The 23,166-nt window shown below is 32.4% G+C and overlaps 1 protein-coding gene and 1 long non-coding RNA gene across 3 annotated transcripts; one reads left to right on the forward strand and one right to left on the reverse strand.

Moving 5' to 3' along the window:
* The first annotated feature begins 482 nt into the window (after positions 1-482).
* LOC104649655 (uncharacterized) lies at positions 483-15,037 on the forward strand. Of its 2 annotated transcripts, XM_026027890.2 has the most exons (3): positions 483-639; positions 7,715-7,767; positions 8,580-15,037. In XM_026027890.2, exon 3 carries the CDS (start codon positions 11,614-11,616, stop codon positions 12,766-12,768), a length of 1,155 nt encoding a protein of 384 aa, XP_025883675.1. In that variant the 5' UTR covers positions 483-639; positions 7,715-7,767; positions 8,580-11,613; the 3' UTR covers positions 12,769-15,037. The 2 variants fall into 2 exon arrangements, with proteins under 2 accessions (XP_025883675.1, XP_069146446.1); XM_069290345.1 differs by having other exon boundaries at positions 7,715-15,037.
* A 2,647-nt stretch (positions 15,038-17,684) lies between these two features.
* Positions 17,685-22,978, reverse strand: LOC104649654 (uncharacterized). The gene is made up of 3 exons (XR_002028698.3): positions 22,341-22,978; positions 21,831-21,922; positions 17,685-21,755 (listed from the first exon to the last, which is right to left on the reverse strand). It is a non-coding gene; the product is annotated as an uncharacterized lncRNA (long non-coding RNA).
* Between the last annotated feature and the right edge of the window lie 188 nt (positions 22,979-23,166).

Consider the following 23,166-nt stretch of genomic DNA (forward strand, 5'->3'; position numbering starts at 1 on the left):
ACAAATTTCACAAATTAGCTTCTGTATTGCATTTGGTAATTAATGCAAAACTTTTAACATCAAAAACTCTAAAAGAAAACATTATATTTTGAGACATTTGAATGTCACCAATTTTGTGTTCTGAAATTTTATCTCAAATTCTATAGGAATTGTCATTAAAAAAATAGTGTATCCACAAGTATTCAGTTTCCAAACACTCAACGAGTTATGGGACAAAAAGGAACGTACTGCACATCATGGAGAAGTTTGACTGTTGACACCCAATTTTGACCCTCCACGATTTGATTAAATTTCATAAGCTTCTTAGATCTTAAACAAATGAAAATAATTGATTTTATCTATAAAATAAAAATTAAAAAAAAAAAGCTACCTTTCCCACATCATTTCTCAAACAATTTTCAATTTTCAATAGTCCCACATCGGCATTTTATCCCTTTTGAGGATTTTTGGGTCTCTATATAAACCCACTTCATTCAATATTTTAGGGGAGGGGGAGGGAAGACAAAGAATACTCATAAAATTTAGAGAATTCTTGATTCCCATAGTTAAAAATTTTCAAAGTGTTTTGTGGTTTTTCGAGTTGAGGAGGTGGAGTCGTCTCGTTCAAACTCGTAGTTCCGGTTCGCTGCCCAGAACCAGGTAAATTTTTTCTTAGCCTTGTTTTATTTAATTTCTAGCTCTTTTATGCTTTTTTGTTTATTACATATTCTTAGCGTTGTTTTAGTAGTCATGTGTTAGACTTTCGTTTGATCTTTTAGTAGTTAATAATGTTTATTTTGTAACTACTATTTTACTTATTTTCCGAGATGTTTTTCCAATAATCTTCCAATTTCATGTCTTTGTTTCTTCATGTTTCACTTATGTGTTTCTTGACTAAGATGTAGGCTTTCTAGTTAGTAATAAATTAGGATTTATTGAGCTAGTTTTTCTTTATATACATATATCTGATTATAGCCTTGAACATAGGAATTGTCCCCTTTTTGTATAAATCGTGTTAGTATTGCTACTAATGCTTTATCATTTCGTATTAATGAGGATGGTCATTTGTTAATGTTCATGTACCTTTAAAATTACTAGTTGCTCTTTTATTGAGAATACATATTTGTATTGTTACTTATCAATTCTCTGCTATAATACACTTCCGTAGTGCATATCTTAAGATATTTAACTTAATGCATAGCAATTTGTCTATTATCTTAGGAGTGGATTTAAGCTCTGTGATTGAATTTTAGATTATTATGTGTCTATTTGATACGTGTGGTTAAAGTTGTGGGGTTTGGTATATCCATGTTTATCTTCCTTTGAAAAATTTCATGCCCATTTGAAGTGGTTCAACTATGAGATTTGACATACTATTGTCACTAAGCTAGATAATTTGAATATTTCAGAAAATTCTTCAATCAGTTGCTAATTTTTATTTCATTCTGTACATGTACCTCTGTCTTAACTGAGTCCATCCGGACTCCCTTCTCTTTCATTATTCCTCTTCTTGAGTCAATCTTCTTCGGAATTGTGAAAGGGAGTCATGTTATTGTGTTAAACACTCAAAAATCAGCAGCAACAACATTTCCAAAGAGCTAAAACGGAGAGCAAAATTGGGTCCATTTTTGCAGCAGTTTCAGCAGTCCCCTAAGGGCTGAAAATTGCACTTTTTTTGCTTAAATGTTCGGAAATTGCACCAGTAACAGCAATTTGCAGCAGCCAAATAAAGGCTAAAAGTTTGGGCGAAAATCCTAGTTTTCCCTCATCTTTTTTATTATCGTGTTGTTTAGTTTAGTTTCTTTTTATCTCTTATTATTGTGTGTTGTGTTTGTTAATTGTTTATTTATTGTTATTAACTTAGATGAATCCTTTGGAGGTTTTCAAATGGTTATTCTATTTCGTTAATTGACTACTTTAAATTTTCGAAACTTATTTTTTTTGTTAAATAGCTTAAGCTTATTAGAATATCTTGAGAACTTTTTTTTTTATGTTCTTTCATAGTTGTTAAAAAGCTTTGAATCCATGTTTACGAGTGTGAACTAACTATTTAGTTCAAATTTTTGAATAGGATAAAATTGTTAAGTTTCTTAAACTAAATTAGTATTTAATTTAACTTATAACTTGGTATGAATGACTTGAGGATCTTTAATATCCTTTCATAGTTGTTGCACAAAGTCTTGTAATCCATGTTTATGTGTTGAATTATTTGTATGATTCAAAATATGACTATGGATAAAAGTTTTAAGTCTTAGGATTATTTTGAGATTTTGCATAATATCAAGAGATTATTATCTAAGTTTTCAACAAGAATTTTTTTTGAGTAGTTTGAAATAAATAAATAAGATTTTTTAAGTATTCACATGTTTTTTTTCGTAAAATTAGCCAACTTTGAAATTCGTCGGTCAACCGCGTGATAGCAGATTTTCTAAGGTGCCTAAACCCTTCCTTAGAGAATTATTTGAACCCTTACCAATTTCTATTAACCTTTTTTTTTTATTTATTTATTTGGTTTTCTTAATTTTTCCTAAAAGATTAAGTGGCGACTTCCTAAAATTAAACATTTTCCAAAATTGGCCAAAGTTGCGAAATCGGCTTCGAAACCCTTGAGTTTTCGAAATCGGGTCGTAACATTGACACTAAGATGAGAATTTTTTAGAGCGATTGAGCCTTTTCCATCGACTATCATTACCTTGTCATTTCTAAGATGGACTTCTTACTTCTCTATTTCATCGAGTTCTTTGAACATTAGAATTCTGCCCCGCAAGTTGTTGGAGAAACCACTATAAATGATCTATATGTCATCTGAACCAACATCTATTGAGGAGCGAGCCACGAACAAAGTACCCTCCTATTGTTGTTGCTCAGTGAAATTTGCATGGGTTGTTCATCCTTCTATTTAGTTCAACAATAAACTCCCTTGTACCCCATTTTTCTATAATAGCGGTATTGAATATTTCTCTTGAACTGTCGGTGCTCACCACCAAATTGAGCTCGTCTTCTTCCATGACCTCATTCATGGAAACTAGCTCTGCCTCGATATCCTCTGGCTTTTGAAACATCTAATTTGCCTTTGAAAGAAGACTCCCCTTGATCTGAAATGCCTTCTTTTCACCCTTTTGTTGATAAGCATTGAATTTATTCACATGAGCTTCCAGTGAACTCATCAATTCATCAAAACCATAATTAGATAAATCATGGAACTCCTCAATAGAAGCTACAACATGGTCGAATCGTTTATTAAGACTTCTCAATACTTTAGAAATTATAGTCTCACAGTAATTTTGTAAGGATATGCTTTCATATTATTAACAATTGGTCACACCCTAGATAAGTAGTCTTACACAAATTCACTACTTTGCATGGATGAATTTCTTAAATCACTTCGGAGTGATTTTAACAATCATTACATTTATTAAGCTGTGAAATTCTTTTTCCCGATATGCCATGCCTTCTTTGAGGTTTCTGCAATAGAAATATTGGAAAAATTGAGTCATGCAATGCTTGCTGGATGCAAAATTGTGTCGTCGAGTCCTCTTTATTGTTCTCCTGCAACCTTTGTGCTTCATCTTCCTCAGCATAGCCCTTCTCCACCAAATCCCGCAGTTCCTGAGACTTGAAGAAAGTCTTCACCTTTATGCTCCAAAATTCGTATTATCCCCTTTAAAGATGGAAATTAGTTGTTGAGTTGTGGTAAATGGTCCATTGGAAGCAATTGTTTGCACTCAATTGTCACTTTCTTCTTGGTATTGATCTTCTCTTAGTTTCACCTAACCTGACTCTTCATACAGATTTTTTAAATCAAGTACATAGGACACTTTAAATAGGAATTAGAACTCAACCATCTAAGAGAAACATGACCGAGTAACTTAACCACAACCTTATCCACTAGGCTAAATATTATCAACTAACAAAAGATATGCTTTGGCTCAACTAGGAGCCCTAACAAACATGTTATTCTGCCAACTAAATAGGAGGAAAGGAACAAAAGAGTCCCTCATCTTTGGGTTAAGATTCAAAGTGATCCTTGAATTTTCACAAAGAGCACTAATAGTCCCTCATGTTTACAATATTGGTGCACTTTTGGTCCTCTCGTAAAATTTTGTCTATTTTTTAACATTTATTTCGTCCAAAATTTTATATAAGGAATGTCAATTCATCTTTTAATATATTTAATAGAAATAATAACTTTTTCGGAGAGAAACGATAAGAAAAACACCTTTTTCTGTTCACGAGAAATATTACCGTTACTAAACTAAGAACATTTTAACATATGAATTTGCAGGAAAAGAAAAAATTGTATTATTGCACGTGAAATGATCGTGATGAACCTCTCGACTTTACATACTATACAATTTTTACTAAAGAAAATAAAGTGTTTTTCTTCTCACATTCTTTGATAAAGAGTTTTTATTTCTAGTAAGAGAAAAGACATAAAGTTACCACTGATGTTGTCTCGGATTTGCAAAAAGACACCATGACTTTGCAACTGTCCTATTACCTCACTAAACAATTTTGAAAATATATTATTATACTATTTTTCGATCAGCCCCAAGTTTTAAGAAGCAAGTATCTTCACACACCAATCATTATATGACACATGTTAATTTAATTTAAAATGTGTTTTTTTTATCTTAAGTTTTTCCGTTAATTTTTTTAACTTTATTTCTCTCTCATACTTTTTGAGTTTTAATTTTGATTTATTCTAAATTTTAATTCATCTCTCACCTCCCACTTTCAAGTGATTCATACCTCTACTTTCTTTTTTTCCTTCACCTCGTACACCCCATGTCAAATTGAGCCCTACTCCCAATGTTTTTCTTCTTCTTCTGGTCAAAATCTTTATGGAATTCATATTATTTTTTTAGACTTTATTGAATTATTGATAGCAAAATTAATTATTTTTGTAAGAAAATTTAGAAAGTATCATAAATTACTCATTTTCATATAAATTCAAAATTAGAAATGATAATTTCAAAAGAATCAATTAATTCCCAAAAATTGAAAGAACTTAATTTAAATCGGATAAAAAATCTATATGAAACTTCCTGATCATCTTGAAATATAATGAGTTTATCAAATTGTTCGAAATTTAAGAATATATTTAGATAAAAGTTTAAAATTAAAGAGAGTAAAATTAATAGTAATAAAAATGGAAGGTGAAGTTTTGGTAAGAATGATGACATTGAATGTAAGAAACTTTAATAGATGGAGATGAGAATGAATTTCTAAAGAAGAAAGAAGAAAGAAGAAAGAAAAAGAAAAAATAATAAGGAAAAAAAGTTAAAATTGCAAGAAAAATAAGAAAATATATTTTATAATAAAGTACTTATGAAAAATAAAATTATATCATTTATTATAGATTGCTCACTCTCTTTGAGAGAGTGCGCACCACTCTCTATGTCAGTTGGAAAACAAATGATATAGTTATATATAATCAAAATTGTTTAGTGGGTAATAAGACGGTTGCAAATTTAAGGTGTCTTTTCGAATATTCGGGACGACTTGAGTGTTGACTTTATGTCTTTTCTATTCTACTAAATATATAAAATGACAATTGAACATCTCATACATAGGTTATGGATACAATCAATGCAAAAAAAAGGTAAAATTTTGAAGAAGGACTAACTATGTACCAATATAGCAAACAAGAGGGACTATTAGTGCTTTATATGAAAACTCAAGGATAACTTTGAGTCTTATCCCAAAGAAGAGGGATTATTTTGATCCTTTCCTTACTAAATAGAAACCTCTAAACACGTTTAAATCAATATTCAACATTAGTTTCTAAGTTCTTTCCAAAAACTCAAACATATCCATATTGTTTTTATTTATTTTTTCCTTAATTAGTCTATTGAATATTGAGTAACTTGTCTACTTATTTTTCTACATTTATTGTGCTTTACGTGAGTGATTGCGGTTAAATGAATAGTCTTTAAGTATAGACCTAGAAGATTATCAACAAAGATGATCCTTGCTAAATTGGAGAAATTTGTCCTATTATTAGAAGATCTTTCGAATGTCATAAAGAGGCTTACATAGTGGGAAAAGAGGAGGATTCTATAATAAGAATAATAAGGTCTTATAAGTATTGCTAAGACATCCAAGTTAAACTCTTGGTTAAGAAGCATTCACCTCAGACGGAGCATAATATTTGATCCAGCATACTGACATTAAACTTGTTGGTATTGATTACTTATATGATGCCATTAGTCCCAAGAATGAGATCCTTAAAGTTCATTAACATCTTTTGAATTAAATAAATAAATGTAAAGTTAAAGATAAATAAACATAGCACACCAAATCTATGATAAGGAAAATAGAGTAATAACCTATCAGTAGTCAGTTAAGTTTAACTGATGGCGTGAAAATCTTTTATATTGTAAGTATATAAAACCTAATAGTTTATATGGTTACCTGTAACTCTGAAACTAAATCCCTTTGTTAAAGAAATGTCAATAAGCTACTTCTTTAGTACAAACTGCATATTTAAAAACTGTTTATTATTTGTAGAATAATGAAATGATTTTAAAGAAAAAAACTTATTGTTATGTGCCTTTATTATATAGGAGTACTCCCAAGCAAAATGTGCAGAAATTTTCTATCAGATAGGCTCCACAAGCTTCTGTATGCGCCTCGTAGTCGAATCTGGAATAATAGGATGATCATTCTGTTTTACATGAACACTTAAGATTGTAACTTTTGCGATTTTGACATCATGTTAGAATTGTTTATATGTCAGCTTTCTGTATGTTCTACAAAATATATATTTAATAGTCTTTTAAGGACAAATATGAAAAATTGGAGAGTTTGTCATATATACAAGTGATCCATCTAACATGTTTAGACGATCATTTGCATCATCAATAGGCTTACATGGTGGAAAACACAGGAGGATTCTATGCTTAGAATAATAATGTCTTATAAGTATTTGTTTGAAACCATTGATCCTCTAAATTACTAATACACCCAAATTAAACTTGAGATTGTAGTTTTGGGATTTTTACATCTCGTTTGAATTGTTGATATAGCCGCATTCTGTAAGTTGAACAAAACATATATTTACTATATAATGGGAATCTTGCCTCTTGGCCACTGAACTTGATTAATCATATAAGGTTCATGGATGCTTGTAGAAGCACATCTTCTTGATGAGCACTATTGTCGCAATTATCAACTTCCTTTTTACTTGTGCAACAATACCAAAACTTAAATGCACAAAGAAATTAGACAAGGACTGGAGTATAATAGAAAGTAACAAGATTTTTTGGAATGAAATTGGTAAATGGTTTTCTATGAGTTTATTTTGAAGATATAAAAAAGTGAATAAATGGGGTGAAGGAAAGTAACATATAGTTAATTACTAGAAGAAACACGTAACGTTTATTTTTTATTGTTTTCACTAGCACAACTATATTTTTCTTCGGTTTTATGATTTGGATCATAAAATCACTTGATATTTCACTTTGATATTGAAAATCATGTCCTACAAACTCCATGGAATTAAGAAAATAAATGAAAAAATATGATCCTGACCTACAAACTCCATGGAATTAAGAAAACAAAAGAAAGAACATGAAACTTTGGTCGATGAAATAATGTGGGGGGGGGGGGGGTTGTGTGTATTTATAGTGGCTTCTCTATGAAAAAATTAAAAAATTTAAAGCAAAAGTCAAACCAAAATAAAATAGACATTATATTCGATGTGTTAGTAATCATGTTTATTATTGGTCAGGTATGACTAAAGAGAAAACATATTTAATGTTCCGGTTCGCTGCCCAGAACGAGGTAAATTTTTTCTTAGCCTTGTTTTATTTATTTCCTAGCTCTTTTATGCTTTTTTGTTTATTATATATGCTTAGCTTTGTTTTAGTAGTCATGTGTTAGACTTTGGTTTGATCTTTTAGTAGTTAATAATGTTTATTTTGTAACTACTGTTTTACTTATTTTCCGAGATGTTTTTCCAATAATCTTCCAATTTCATGTCTTTGTTTCTTCATGTTTCACTTATGTGTTTATTGACTAAAATGTAGGCTTTCTAGTTAGTAATAAATTAGGATTTATTGAGCTAGTTTTTCTTATATACATGTATCTGATTATAGCCTTGAACATAGGAATTGTCCCCTTTTTGTATAAATCGTGTTAGTATTGCTGCTAATGCTTTATCATTTCGTATTAATGAGGATGGCCATTTGTTAATGTTCATGTACCTTTAAAATTACTAGTTGCTCTTTTATTGAGAATACATATTTGTATTGTTACTTATCAATTCTCTGCTATAATACACTTCCGTAGTGCATATCTTAAGATATTTAACTTAATGCATAGCAATTTGTCTATTATTTTAGGAGTGGATTTAAGCTCTGTGATTGAATTTTAGATTATTATGTGTCTATTTGATACGTGTGGCTAAAGTTGTGGGGTTTGGTATATCCATGTTTATCTTCCTTTGAAAAATTCCATGCCCATTTGAAGTGGTTCAACTATGAGATTTGACATACTATTGTCACTAAGCTAGATGATTTGAATATTTCAGAAAATTCTTCAATCAGTTGCTAATTTTTATTTCATTCTGTGCATGTACCTCTGTCTTAATTGAGTCCATCCGGACTCCCTTCTCTTTCATTATTCCGCTTCTTGAGTCAATCTTCTTCGGAGTTGTGAAAGGGAGTCATGTTATTGGGTTAAACACTCAAAAATCAATAGCAACAACATTTCCAAAGAGCTAAAACGGAAAGCAAAATTGGGTCCATTTTTGCAGCAGTTTCAGCAGTCTTCTAAGGCCTGAAAATTGCACTTTTTTGGCTTAAAAGTTCAGAAATTGCACCAGTAACAATAATTTGCAGCAGCCAAATAAAGGCTAAAAGTTTGGGCGAAAATCCTAGTTTTCCCTCATCTTGTTTATTATCGTTTTGTTTAGTTTTGTTTCTCTTTATCTCTTATTATTGTGTGTTGTGTTTGTTAATTGTTTATTTATTGTTATTAACTTAGATGAATCCTTTGGAGGTTTTCAAATGGTTATTCTATTTCGTTAATTGTCTACTTTAAATTTTCGAAACTTATTTTTTTTGTTAAATAGCTTAAGCTTATTAGAATATCTTGAGAACTTTTTTTTTATGTTCTTTTATAGTTGTTAAAAAGCTTTGAATCCATGTTTACGAGTGTGAACTAACTATTTAGTTCAAATTTTTGAATAGGATAAAATTGTTAAGTTTCTTAAACTAAATTAGTATTTAATTTAACTTATAACTTGGTATGAATGACTTGAGGATCTTTAATTTCCTTTCATAGTTGTTGCACAAAGTCTTGTAATCCATGTTTATGTGTTGAATTATTTGTATGATTCAAAATATGACTATGGATAAAAGTTTTAAGTCTTAGGATTATTTTGAGATCTTGCATAATATAAGAGATTATTATCTAAGTTTTCAACAAGAATTTTTTTGAGTAGTTTGAAATAAATAAATAAGATTTTTTAAGTATTCACATGTTTTTTTCTTAAAATTAGCAAACTTTGAAATTCGTCGGTCAACCGCATGTTAGCACATTTTCTAAGGTGCCTAAACCCTTCCTTAGAGAATTATTTGAACGCTTAGCCAATTTCTATTAACCTTCTTTTTTTTTAATTTATTTGGTTTTTTTAATTTTTCCTAAAAGATTAAGTGGCGACTTCCTAAAATTAAACATTTTCCAAAATTGGCCAAAGTTGCGAAATCGGCTTCGAAATCCTTTAGTTTTCGAAATCGGGTCGTAAAAGAAATGGCGACTCCGCTGGGGATTCATCTAGGTTCTAACCAAAAGTATTTTATTGTTTGGCTAGTTATTATTGAATTAATTGTTATTTGATGCGATTATGTATTTAAATTTTGATTATTAACTGTTATTTTGCATTCATGGCATCTTCTGATATTATATGTTAGTATATTAAAGAATGGTTTGCGGAACAGCAGCCAGACTTTTTATACTCAACCTTTTTCGGAATGATCGATGATTTATTGGTTCGTCATGCGTCCAATGGTTATCGTGAATTTCAACCTAAGTTGTCCGCTTAGGTCCCGGTCCTTCAAAAGTCACTTTTAGTTAACTAAGTTAGAGCTCAACCAAGACCCTTTTAGCTGCATTAACCTAAGACGATTCAATACCCAAGGCGTATTGAATCCATTAGAAGACCACCTTGAGTCTAATTGACCTGCGGTCAACTAAGGCGATCATCCGATAATTTGTTAAATTTGAAGGATATGTATGTTGATTTGTAAGTACCATTGTCCTTTTGGGTCGGTTTTTTTTTTAATTTTGTTTTATTAGGTAGTTTCTTGGTTTAATTCAGATGAAGATACTCATCATCAAGAAGTAATTCAAAAGCATCAAGAAGTTCGGGATTCGTTATCATTGTACCCCTACGGGGGACTCATATTTATTTCTCTTTCCACTATTGTGCATCCCTATTTATTTTATTTATAAGTTTTGGGCAATGGAACAATTTACAAATGATATACATATCCTTCAAACGTTAGGCTTACCTTTGGCTTAAAAGGTCACATGTATGTTAGGAGGCGTTATATATTGTTTGTGTTAATTGTTACAAATTTTGTTTCATTTGTGCTTGTTTGACATATGTGTTTATATACATATGTTTTACTTTAAGCATAATTGGTCCATTATTCTATTCCAATGTTTTAGAACATTAATCCAATTTTCAAACCTTCCAAAATACTATAACTCCATTACAAAAATATGTTCAAAATTACTCCAGAATTTTAAAAAAATTATTAGGTCATCATTCAAATTCACATTGACCTCGTTATTTCTTGAAAATTATTTTCCACACCTACTAGCCGGCGTTACTAAATATTTCCATTTGATCATTTCTTGAAACTCATCTTCATCGAATTTTGGACTAGTTTGTTTAAAACAAAACACATGTTATTTTTTTTTTATGGGCTACTTTGGTTGATTATTATGATTAATGGACTACCTTTCTTACTTTTGAGTTGAACCAGAAAGAGAGACTGATTTGTGTTGGTAATAAACTTGCTCACTTCACCAAAGTATCCGCTGGCAGAACATTCATATTTTACACGGTCTAAGGTCAAGGGAATCTCTACAGACTCTTCACTTCTTACTTGGACTACTAAAAGGGCTCGTTCAAAAATGGATCCCACTATTCACACTTTTGCTTCGTCCGAAATGATCCCTACTCCATCGATCGCGGCCGATCCTAGTGCCTCGGTAGCAGCAGAATCACCTACGGAGGTCATTGCTAGTCTAGAGCGACAAATTGGCACGCTGAATCTCCTGGTAGCTCAATACCAAACTGCTTCTCTGAATCAACCATTTGATGCTCGTAAAAGGGGGCCCATGCCACCCGTATATCCTACTTCGAGTGAGTTTCATCAAGGAGATCACTTTGCCACCTTTCAACAAACTCAAAGTGCATCACCCACTAATTCAACTTAGGATACTCCTCTTGTATACACATTTTCTCCCCCAAAAGCTCCAACGGTAACACATCACACTCTGCCAGTGTACATTTATGTCACTGCTCCACCCGTTACCAAGGCTCCAGAGTTTCATCGCCCAGATGTTAATCACTATATTGAAATTGAGGGGGACGGAAAATCAATAGATGCTGAAATGATGAATAAGAAGATGAAAAGTTTGGAGGATGCTTTGAGAGGTATTCGTGGGTTCGATAGTGGCCAGAGTGTTAGATACGAAGAATTGTGCACATTTCCTGAGGTTGAGTTGCCACCTGGTTACAAGATTCCAAAGTTTGAGAAGTTTACTGGATCAGGAAATCCATGCTTTCACTTGAAAATTTACTGTGAAAAGTTGATTGGCGTTGGAAACAACGAAGGGATAAGAATCAAGTTATTCAATCAAAGCCTAACTGGAAAAGCATTGGAGTGGTACTCTAAGCAAGATGTAACCAAATGGCGTACTTGGGATGATCTGGCCAATGCTTTTGTGGATCATTACAAGTTTCATGTTGAAATTGCTCCCGATAGAATTTCTATTACAAAGCTGAAACCCAAGTCGACTGAATGCTTTCGAGAATATGCCATTCGTTGGAGAGAAGAAGCTGCCAGGGTGCACCCACGTATGGAGAAATCAGAAATGATCACTTACTTCATTCAAGCTCAAGAATCAGAATACTATGAGCGAATGGTCACTATGGGTGGAAAGACATTTGCTGAAGTTATTAAGGCTGGAGAAATGATCGAAGACGGTCTCAAAACTGGAAGAATAAGGAGTTACGCCTCATCTCAATTTGCTAATAGAACCTATCAAACTGGTTCTTTTGGAAAGAAAAAGGATAAAGAAGTTATGATGATAACGACCCGAGGAGCTGCATCATATAACCATCAACCACCTCAAGGCTATCCTAATTCACAATACTATGTTTGCAATAATCAAGCAACATTTCGTTCTCCACGACCAATGCAAAATCCCCGAAATAATGCACCTCATCCTAATTTTGAGAAAAAACCTGCTAGAGTCTTCACTCAATTAAGCGAGACAAGGAGTCAACTTTTTGAGAGATTGAAAGAGGCGGGAATACTTCATCCAGTGGAAGCCAAGACTATGAATACTTCAGCCGAGTGGTATGACCCAAGTAAGCGTTGTGCTTATCATTCAGGGGTTGTTGGTCATGATACCGAAAAATGTATCACTCTCAAACACAAAATTAAAGATCTAATTGACAATGAGGTGGTAAAACTCGCTCAAGCTCCATCGAATGTGAATACCAATCTGTTACCCAAGCATAAGGAGCAATGGTTGACATGACCAGTTGCAAAGAAGAAGCAACTTTCTTGAAGGTCGCACTTTTGGCAGCTTTCAGTCTTGTATTTAGAGTTTGTTATTTTATTTCTCTGTGATCGCACTTTCATCGCTTTATTACTTTGTAATCGTTTGTTTGTTTTAGATTTTCCCTTTTAATCATCTTTCACTTGTAATTTTATGAACTACGTCTGACCTGAATTCTCAAGAATGAGATACGTAGGCGGCCTATGTCGGCTTCGGTCACCCCTTTATCCCTTTAAGTGTTCTCTTATTATTTGAACTACGTTTGACCTGAATTCTCAAGAATGAGATACGTAGGCGGCCTATGTTGGCCTCGGTCATTTTCTTGGTTAAATTTCTTCTAGTCTTGTTAATCCTCTAGAGTTCGAACTATGTTTGACCTGATTCCTGCTCAACGGGATACGTAGGCGCCGCACCGGCTCGGTCATGTTCCTTGTAAGTTTTTCATTTCTCTTTATAATAAAAACTGGGGCAAATTTTGAGAGGATCTAAAAATTCATCAAGAAGAGAAGTTTATTTAGTCCAGAATCAAGGATCACTTCAGAGTTGCAACTGGGGCAAAAATTTTGAGATTCACTCAATAATTCAACTGAAAACTACAGAAATTTCAAAATTTATGATTATGTTTTATACTGGGGCAGAATTTTTGAGGAGGGTCCTCAAAAATTCAATCAAGCGACATTTCAAGACCAAACAAATTTGTAATCCAGAAGGCAAAAGAGCATCAGGATGGCAAGACAAAGCCAACACGAATTAGTCTCTCGAAACTAAGAATTTTTCTTTGGATGCAGGAATTATAAAGTTACAACACAACATTAGACCCACAGTGGCCTCATCATGACTCAGATGATTTATACTCTTGCTCATCTTTTAAAATTTTCATTTCAATTCACTGTGACTTACACATTTTATATTTTTACCAGATGGGAAGCTTGGCGCAAGGGTGATGATCATAAAGCGTTATTCAAACCAATATAAGCTGAAAAAACTTCATTTGAGAACTTATCTTTTACTTTGATAATTTTTGCTACTAATTACATCTGAGCTTTGCAGGAGTCGTCAAAGTTGAGTCGAAATTTCAAGAGATCCTTTCAATTTATAAATGATCTGCCCAAACATTCACCAGACAAAGGACACACACTAGTCCTTATCCAAGAATTTTATTATGAAGGATTCCTGACACCAAGGAACCAATCCAAACTGATTTTATCCTCTATTTTATCTGAAGAGTTTTCTTTCTTGATTTTAAAATCTCTCGTCGGCAATTTTATTTTCATTCTTTTAAAAAAATTCCTTTAAGTTTTAGGTTCGAACTACGTTAGACCTGATTTCTTGTTCCAGCAAGATACGTAGGCAATCTTATATAAGGATTCGGTCTTCCTAATGTTTGAAATTACAGTCCCCAGAGAAAACTAGGGCATGTTTTTGATTTAGTCATTCTGGTGTCTTACAATTTATTTCAATTAAGTACCCTTGGACTGGAAACAGAGGCAACTTTTGAAATAGTTCGAAATTATCCAAATTTTCGTTCAACTTCAAGTTTCAAAGGTGACCTTTATCAACCCTATCTTCTCTTTACATGAATTTCCAGATTCAAAGTAGGGACACGTCTTGCATGAGATCCCTAGTTTGTCTTTAAAGTATCCTTTCAAAAGTTAAAAGTTATCGATTTGTTCTTCCAGAATCTCGCATTCTCTATGGATGACAGATTATCGTGACTCCTTCAGAAGTCCTGACATTTATTAATTTTCCTGTTCTTGTCTAACAAAATTTTCATGAGCGCAGTGACGACAGAGCTGTAATCACATCTAAAGAAATTACCAACTTCACAAACTACAAAAGCCGCTCAGATTACTCTGTTACAACTTGATTCTCTTATTTTGGAGCGTCACTTTCTTCAACGTGACACATTATTTATTATTGGAGCGTCACTTCCTTCAACGTGACACATTATTTATTATTGGAGCGTCACTTCCTTCAACGTGACACATAAAATTATTATTGGAGAGTCACTTCCTTCAACGTGACATGTTCAATTATTATTGGAGAGTCACTTCCTTCAACGTGACACGTTAAATTATTATTGGAGAGTCACTTCCTTCAACGTGACACATTAATTATTATTGGAGCGTCACTTTCTTCAACGTGACACGTTAATTCATTATTGGAGCGTCACTTCCTTCAACGTGACATGTTAAATTACTATTGGAGCGTCACTTGCTTCAATAAGACATGTTAAATTACTATTGGAGCGTCACTTCCTTCAACGTGACATGTTAAATTACTATTGGAGCGTCACTTTCTTCAACGTGACATGTTAAATTAATATTGGAGAGTCACTTCCTTCAACGTGACACGTTAAATTATTATTGGAGCGCCACTTCCTTCAAGGTGACACATTAATTATTATTGGAGAGTCACTTCCTTCAACGCGACACATTATATAATATTATTGAATCACCACATAGTTCAAACGGACATACTATATTTAACTGTCAACTCCTTTAAGAGAATTACACCTGAAAATTGGATCGTCATCTCCTTCAGTGTGACATGTTATACCAGGACGCTGCACAACGTGGAACTTTTTCTTAGCAGTGAACTAGGGCATAGTCCAAAGAGGAATATCAAAATCTTAGGACGCGAGTTGAGGAACAACTTCCACCACAATCAAACCATACCCCTATCCTAAGGCATGTCGATATTTTCTTGGGTTTATTAGTTTCAGTTTCGCCTCCAGTGAAAATTTGAACTCTCACCCAAGGCAATTTTTCAAATTAGGGTAATAATACACCAAGAGATTCGGAAATTATGTCCATGGAAATTCTTACCTATGGGTGAGAAGGGCCCCGCATTCACAGTTGAGATGGTTGCAAGCCTCTTTTCCAAGCTCAATTATTTTGTCACTTATCCTTAAGCTAAAGGTTAAATCCACATAAGAGATTTCCTTTTCAACCGATTGAGTCGAACTACAAGCAGTCTAATTCCCTAAATTTAGGGATATGTAGGACGGCTCAATGTTAAAAACTCGACTGTACTCCAATTATTTTGTCATTACTTTGTTCTCAAGCTTTTCGATTTCTCCATACTTCGACACCGAAATAGCTTTTGCATTTCTTTGAAAACCCTGCGTCAAATCAAGCGTATCGAACTACAAGTGGCCTGAATTCTCATATAGCCTGAGATATGTAGGAAACCCACTTCCGGGGCTCGACCACAATTTCTTAAGTCCGTACCAAAAGCTCTTTTTCTGAAAGGTGAAAATGTGGTTGGTCAAAATTTGGATATGTCAATTTCATTTGCCTAGGATTTCTTTCATCAGTCTGAGTCAAACGAGGGGCAGCTGTTGACACTCAATTTTGACCCTCCACGATTTGATTAAATTTCATAAGCTTCTTAGATCTTAAACAAATGAAAATAATTGATTTTATCTATAAAATAAAAATTAAAAAAAATCTATCTTTCCCACATCATTTCTCAAACAATTTTCAATTTTCAATAGTCCCACATCGGCATTTTATCCCTTTTGAGGATTTTTGGGTCTCTATATAAACCCACTTCATTCAATATTTTAGGGGAGGGGGAGGGAAGACAAAGAATACTCATAAAATTTAGAGAATTCTTGATTCCTATAGTTAAAAATTTTCAAACTGTTTTGTGGTTTTTCGAGTTGAGGAGGTGGAGTCGTCTCGTTCAAACTCGTAGTTCCGGTTCGCTGCCCAGAACCAGGTAAATTTTTTCTTAGCCTTGTTTTATTTAATTTCTAGATCTTTTATGCTTTTTTGTTTATTACATATGCTTAGCGTTGTTTTAGTAGTCATGTGTTAGACTTTAGTTTGATCTTTTAGTAGTTTATAATGTTTATTTTGTAACTACTATTTTAGTTATTTTATGGGATGTTTTTCCAATAATCTTCCAATTTCATGTCTTTGTTTCGTCATGTTTCACTTATGTGTTTCTTGACTAAAATGTAGGCTTTCTAGTTAGTAATAAATTAGGATTTATTGAGCTAGTTTTTCTTTATATACATATATCTGATTATAGCCTTGAACATAGGAATTGTCCCCTTTTTGTATAAATCGTGTTAGTATTGCTGCTAATGCTTTATCATTTCGTATTAATGAGGATGGTCATTTGTTAATGTTCATGTACCTTTAAAATTACTAGTTGCTCTTTTATTGAGAATACATATTTGTATTGTTACTTATCAATTCTCTGCTATAATACACTTCCGTAGTGCATATCTTAAGATATTTAACATAATGCATAGCAATTTGTCTATTAACTTAGGAGTGGATTTAAGCTCTGTGATTGAATTTTAGATTATTATGTGTCTATTTGATACGTGTGGTTAAAGTTGTGGGGTTTGGTATATCCATGTTTATCTTCCTTTGAAAAATTCCATGCCCATTTGAAGTGGTTCAACTATGAGATTTGACATACTATTGTCACTAAGCTAGATGATTTGAATATTTCAGAAAATTCTTCAATCAGTTGCTAATTTTATTTCATTCTGTGCATATACCTCTGTCTTAACTGAGTCCATCCGGACTCCCTTCTCTTTCATTATTCCGCTTCTTGAGTCAATCATCTTCGGAATTGTGAAAGGGAGTCATGTTATTGGGTTAAACACTCAAAAATCAGCAGCAACAACACTTCCAAAGAGCTAAAACGGAGAGCAAAATTGGGTCCATTTTTGCAGCAGTTTCAGCAGTCCCCTAAGGGCTGAAAATTGCACTTTTTTGGCTTAAATGTTCGGAAATTGCACTAGTAACAACAATTTGCAGCAGCCAAATAAAGGCTAAAAGTTAGGGCGAAAATCCTAGTTTTCCCTCATCTTGTTTATTATCGTGTTATTTGGTTTAGTTTCTCTTTATCTCTTATTATTGTGTGTTGTGTTTGTTAATTGTTATTAAATTAGATGAATCCTTTGGAGGTTTTCAAATGGTTATTCTATTTCGTTAATTGACTACTTTAAATTTTCGAAACTTATTTTTTTTGTTAAATAGCTTAAGCTTATTAGAATATCTTGAGAACTTTTTTTTTATGTTCTTTCATAGTTGTTAAAAAGCTTTGAATCCATGTTTACGAGTGTGAACTAACTATTTAGTTCAAATTTTTGAATAGGATAAAATTGTTAAGTTTCTTAAACTAAATTAGTATTTAATTTAACTTATAACTTGGTATGAATGACTTGAGGATCTTTAATATCCTTTCATAGTTGTTGCACAAAGTCTTGTAATCCATGTTTATGTGTTGAATTATTTGTATGATTCAAAATATGACTATGGATAAAAGTTTTAAGTCTTAGGATTATTTTGAGATCTTGCATAATATCAAGATATTATTATCTAAGTTTTCAACAAAAATTTTTTTTGAGTAGTTTGAAATAAATAAATAAGATTTTTTAAGTATTCACATGTTTTTTTTCGTAAAATTAGCAAACTTTGAATTTCGTCGGTCAACCGCGTGTTAGCGGATTTTCTAAGGTGCCTAAACCCTTCCTTAGAGAATTATTTGAACCCTTACCCAATTTCTATTAACCTTCTTTTATTTATTTATTTATTTGGTTTTCTTGATTTTTCCTAAAAGATTAAGTGGCGACTTCCTAAAATTAATCATTTTCCAAACTTGGCCAAAGTTGCGAAATCGGCTTCGAAATCCTTTAGTTTTCGAAATCGGGTCGTAACATTGACACTAAGATGAGAATTTTTTAGAGCGATTGAGCCTTTTCCATCGACTGTCATTACCTTGTCATTTGTAAGATGGACTTCTTACTTCTCTAATTCATCGAGTTCTTTGAACATTAGAATTCTGCGCCGCAAGTTGTTGGAGAAACCACTATCAATGATCTATATGGCATCTGAACCAACATCTATTGAGGAGCGAGTCACGAACAAATTACCCTCCTATTGTTGTTTCTCAGTGAAATTGGCATGGGTTGTTCATCCTTCTATTTAGTTCAACAATAAACTCCCTTGTACCCCATTTTTCTATAATAGCGGTATTGAATATTTCTCTTGAACTGCCGATGCTCACCACCAAATTGAGCTCGTCTTCTTCCATGACCTCATTCATGGAAACTAGTTCTGCCTCGATATCCTCTGGCTTTTGAAACATCTAATTTGCCTTTGAAAGAAGACTCCCCTTGATCTGAAATGCCTTCTTTTCACCCTTTTGTTGATAAGCATTGAATTTATTCACATGAGCTTCAAGTGAACTCATCAATTCATCAAAACCATAATTAGATAAATCATGGAACTCCTCAATAGAAGCTACAACATGATCGAATCGTTTATTAAGACTTCTCAATACTTTAGAAATTATAGTTTCACAGTAATTTTGTAAGGATATGCCTTCATATTATTAACAATTGGACACACCCTAGATAAGTAGTCTTACACAGATTCACTACTTTGTATGGATGAATTTCTTAAATCACTTCGGAGTGATTTTAACAATCATTACATTTATTAAGCTGTGAAATTCTTTTTCCCGATATGCCATGCCTTCTTTGAGGTTTCTGCAATAGAAATATTGGAAAAATTGAGTCATGCACTGCTTGCTGGATGCAAAATTGTGTCGTCGAGTCCTCTTTATTGTTCTCCTGCAACCTTTGTGCTTCATCTTTCTCAGCATAGCCCTTCTCCACCAAATCCCGCAGTTCCTGAGACTTGAAGAAAGTCTTCATCTTTATGCTCCAAAATTCGTATTATCCCCCTTAAAGATGGAAATTAGTTGTTGAGTTGTGGTAAATGGTCCATTGGGAGCAATTGTTTGCACTCAATTGTCACTTTCTTCTTGGTATTGATTTTCTCTTAGTTTCACCTAACCTGACTCTTCATACCAATTTTTTAAATCAAGTACATAGGACACTTTAAATAGGAATTAGAACTCAACCATCTAAGAGAAACATGACCGAGTAAATTAACCACAACCTTATCCACTAGGCTAAATATTATCAACTAACAAAAGATATGCTTTGGCTCAACTAGGAGCCCTAACAAACATGTTACTTAGCCAACTAAATAGGAGGAAAGGAACAAAAAGAGTCCCTCATCTTTGGGTTAAGATTCAAAGTGATCCTTGAATTTTCACAAAGAGCACTAATAGTCCCTCATGTTTACAAAATTGGTGCACTTTTGGTCCTCTCGTAAAATTTCATCTATTGTTTAACATTTATTTCGTCCAAAATTTTATATAAGGAATGTCAATTCATCTTTTAATATATTTAATAGAAATAATAACTTTTTCGGAGAGAAATGATAAGAAAAACACCTTTTTCTGTTCACGAGAAATATTACCGTTACTAAACTAAGAACATTTTAACATATGAATTTGCAGGAAAAGAAAAAATTGTATTATTGCACGTGAAATTATCGTGATGAACCTCTCGACTTTACCTACTCTACAATTTCTACTAAACAAAATAAAGTGTTTTTCTTCTCACATTCTTTGATATAGAGTTTTTATTTCTACTAAGAGAAAAGACATAAAGTTACCACTGATGTTGTCTCGGATTTGCAAAAAGACACCTTGACTTTGCAACTGTCCTATTACCTCACTAAACAATTTTGAAAATATATTATTATACTATTTTTCAATCAGCCCCAAGTTTTAAGAAGCAAGAATCTTCACACACCAATCATTATATGACACATGTTAATTTAATTAAAAATGTATTTTTTTTATCTTAAGTTTTTCCTTTATTTTTTTAACTTTATTTCTTTTTGATTCTAAATTTTAATTCATCTCTCACCTCCCACTTTCAAGTGACTCATTCCTCTATTTTCTTTTTTTCCTTCACCTCGTACACCCCATGTCAAATTGAGCCCTACTCCCATTTACTTCACCACTCTCTATGTCAGTTGGGAAAAAAATGATATAGTTATATATAATCAAAATTGTTTAGTGGGTAATAAGACGGTTGCAAATTTAAGGTGTCTTTTCGAATATTCGGGATGACTTGAGTGTTGACTTTATGTCTTTTCTATTCTACTAAATATATAAAATGACAATTGAACATCTCATACATAGGTTATGGATACAATCAATACAAAAAAAAGGTAAAATTTTGAAGAAGGACTAAAAATGTACCAATATAGCAAACAAGAGGGACTATTAGTGCTTTATATGAAAACTCAAGGATAACTTTGAGTCTTAGCCCAAAGAAGAGGGATTATTTTGATCCTTTCCTTACTAAATAGAAACTTCTAAACACGTTTAAATCAATATTCAACATTAGTTTCTAAGTTCTTTCCAAAAACTCAAACATATCCATATTGTTTTTATTTATTATTTCCTTAATTTGTCTATTGAATATTGAGTAACTTGTCTACTTATTTTTCTACATTTATTGTGCTTTACGTGAGTGATTGCGGTTAAATGAATAGTCTTTAAGTATAGATCTAGAAGATTATCAACAAAGATGATCCTTGCAAAATTGGAGAAATTTGTCCTATTATTAGAAGATCTTTCGAATGTCATAAAGAGGCTTACATAGTGGGAAAAGAGGAGGATTCTATAATGAGAATAATAAGGTCTTATAAGTATTTGCTTGAAACCATCAATCAAATGAATTGCTAAGACATCCAAGTTAAACTCTTGGTTAAGAAGCATTCACCTCAGACGGAGCAGAATATTTGATCAAGCATACTGACATTAAACTTGTTGGTATTGATTACTTATATGATGCCATTAGTCCCAAGAATGTGATCCTTAAAGTTCATTAACATCTTTTGAATTAAATAAATAAATGTAAAGTTAAAGATAAATAAACATAGCACACCAAATCTATGATAAGGAAAATAGAGTAATAACCTATCAGTAGTCAGTTAAGTTTAACTGATGGCGTGAAAATCTTTAATATTGTAAGTATATAAAACCTAATAGTTTATATGGTTACCTGTAACTGTGAAACTAAATCCCTTTGTTAAAGAAATGTCAATAAGCTACTTCTTTAGTACAAACTGCATATTTAAAAACTGTTTATTATTTGTAGAATAACGAAATGATTTTAAAGAAAAAAACTTATTGTTATGTACCTTTAGTATATAGGAGTACTCCCAAGCAAAATGTGCAGAAATTTTCTATCAGATAGGCTCCACAAGCTTCTGTATGCGCCTCGTAGCCGAATCTGGAATAATAGGATGATCATTCTGTTTTAAATGAACACTTAAGATTGTAACTTTTGCGATTTTGACATCATGTTAGAATTGTTTATATGTCAGCTTTCTGTATGTTCTACAAAATATATATTTAATAGTATTTTAAGGGCAAATATGAAAAATTGGAGAGTTTGTCATATATACAAGTGATCCATCTAACATGTTTAGACGATCATTTGCGTCATCAAGAGGGTTACATGGTGGAAAACACAGGAGGATTCTATACTGAGAATAATAATGTCTTATAAGTATTTGTTTGAAATCATTGATCCTCTAAATTAGTAATACACCCAAATTAAACTTGAGATTGTAGTTTTGGGATTTTTACATCTCGTTTGAATTGTTGATATGGCAGCATTCTGTAAGTTGAACAAAACATATATTTACCATATAATGGGAATCTTGCCTCTTGGCCACTGAACTTGATTAATGATATAAGGTTCATGGATGCTTGTAGAAGCACATCTTCTTGATGAGCACTATTGTCGCAATTATCAACTTCCTTTTTACTTGTGCAACAATACCAAAACTTAAATGAACAAAGAAATTAGACAAGGACTGGAGTATAATAGAAAGTAACAAGATTTTTTTGGAATGAAATTTGTAAATGGTTTTCTATGAGTTTATTTTGAAGATATAAAAAAGTGAATAAATGGGGTGAAGGACAATAGGGAGTCCACCAGATTGGAAGCAAGTTGAACCGAACGACTATTACCTTTGTGATTAAAATTTTGATAGTAGAGATGATGAAATCGAACCAATAAAAAGTAACCTATAAAAAGTAACATATAGTTAATTACTAGAAGAAACACGTAACATTTATTTTTTATTGTTTTCACTAGCACAACTATATTTTTCTTCGGTTTTATGAGTTGGATCATAAAATCACATGATATTTCACTTTGATATTGAAAATCATGTCCTACAAACTCCATGGAATTAAGAAAATAAATGAAAAATTATGATCCTGACCTACAAACTCCATGGAGTTAAGAAAACAAAAGAAAGAACATGAAACTTTGGTCGATGAAATAATGTGGGGGGGGGGGGGGGGTTGTGTGTATTTATAGTGGCTTCTCTATGAAAAAATTAAAAAATTTAAAGCGAAAGTCAAACCAAAATAAAATAGACATTATATTCAATGTGTAAGTAATCATGTTTATTAATGGTCAGGTATGACTACAGAGAAAACATATTTAATGTTTTCCTCATT

The sequence above is a fragment of the Solanum lycopersicum genome, chromosome 10, assembly GCF_036512215.1.
Source record: "Solanum lycopersicum chromosome 10, SLM_r2.1".
Taxonomy (NCBI): Eukaryota; Viridiplantae; Streptophyta; class Magnoliopsida; order Solanales; family Solanaceae; genus Solanum; species Solanum lycopersicum.

What these genes read in the sequence shown, in the direction of transcription:
- LOC104649655 (XM_069290345.1), top strand. Translation starts at nt 11,614, where the DNA reads ATGATGAATAAGAAGATGAAAAGTTTGGAGGATGCTTTGAGAGGTATT.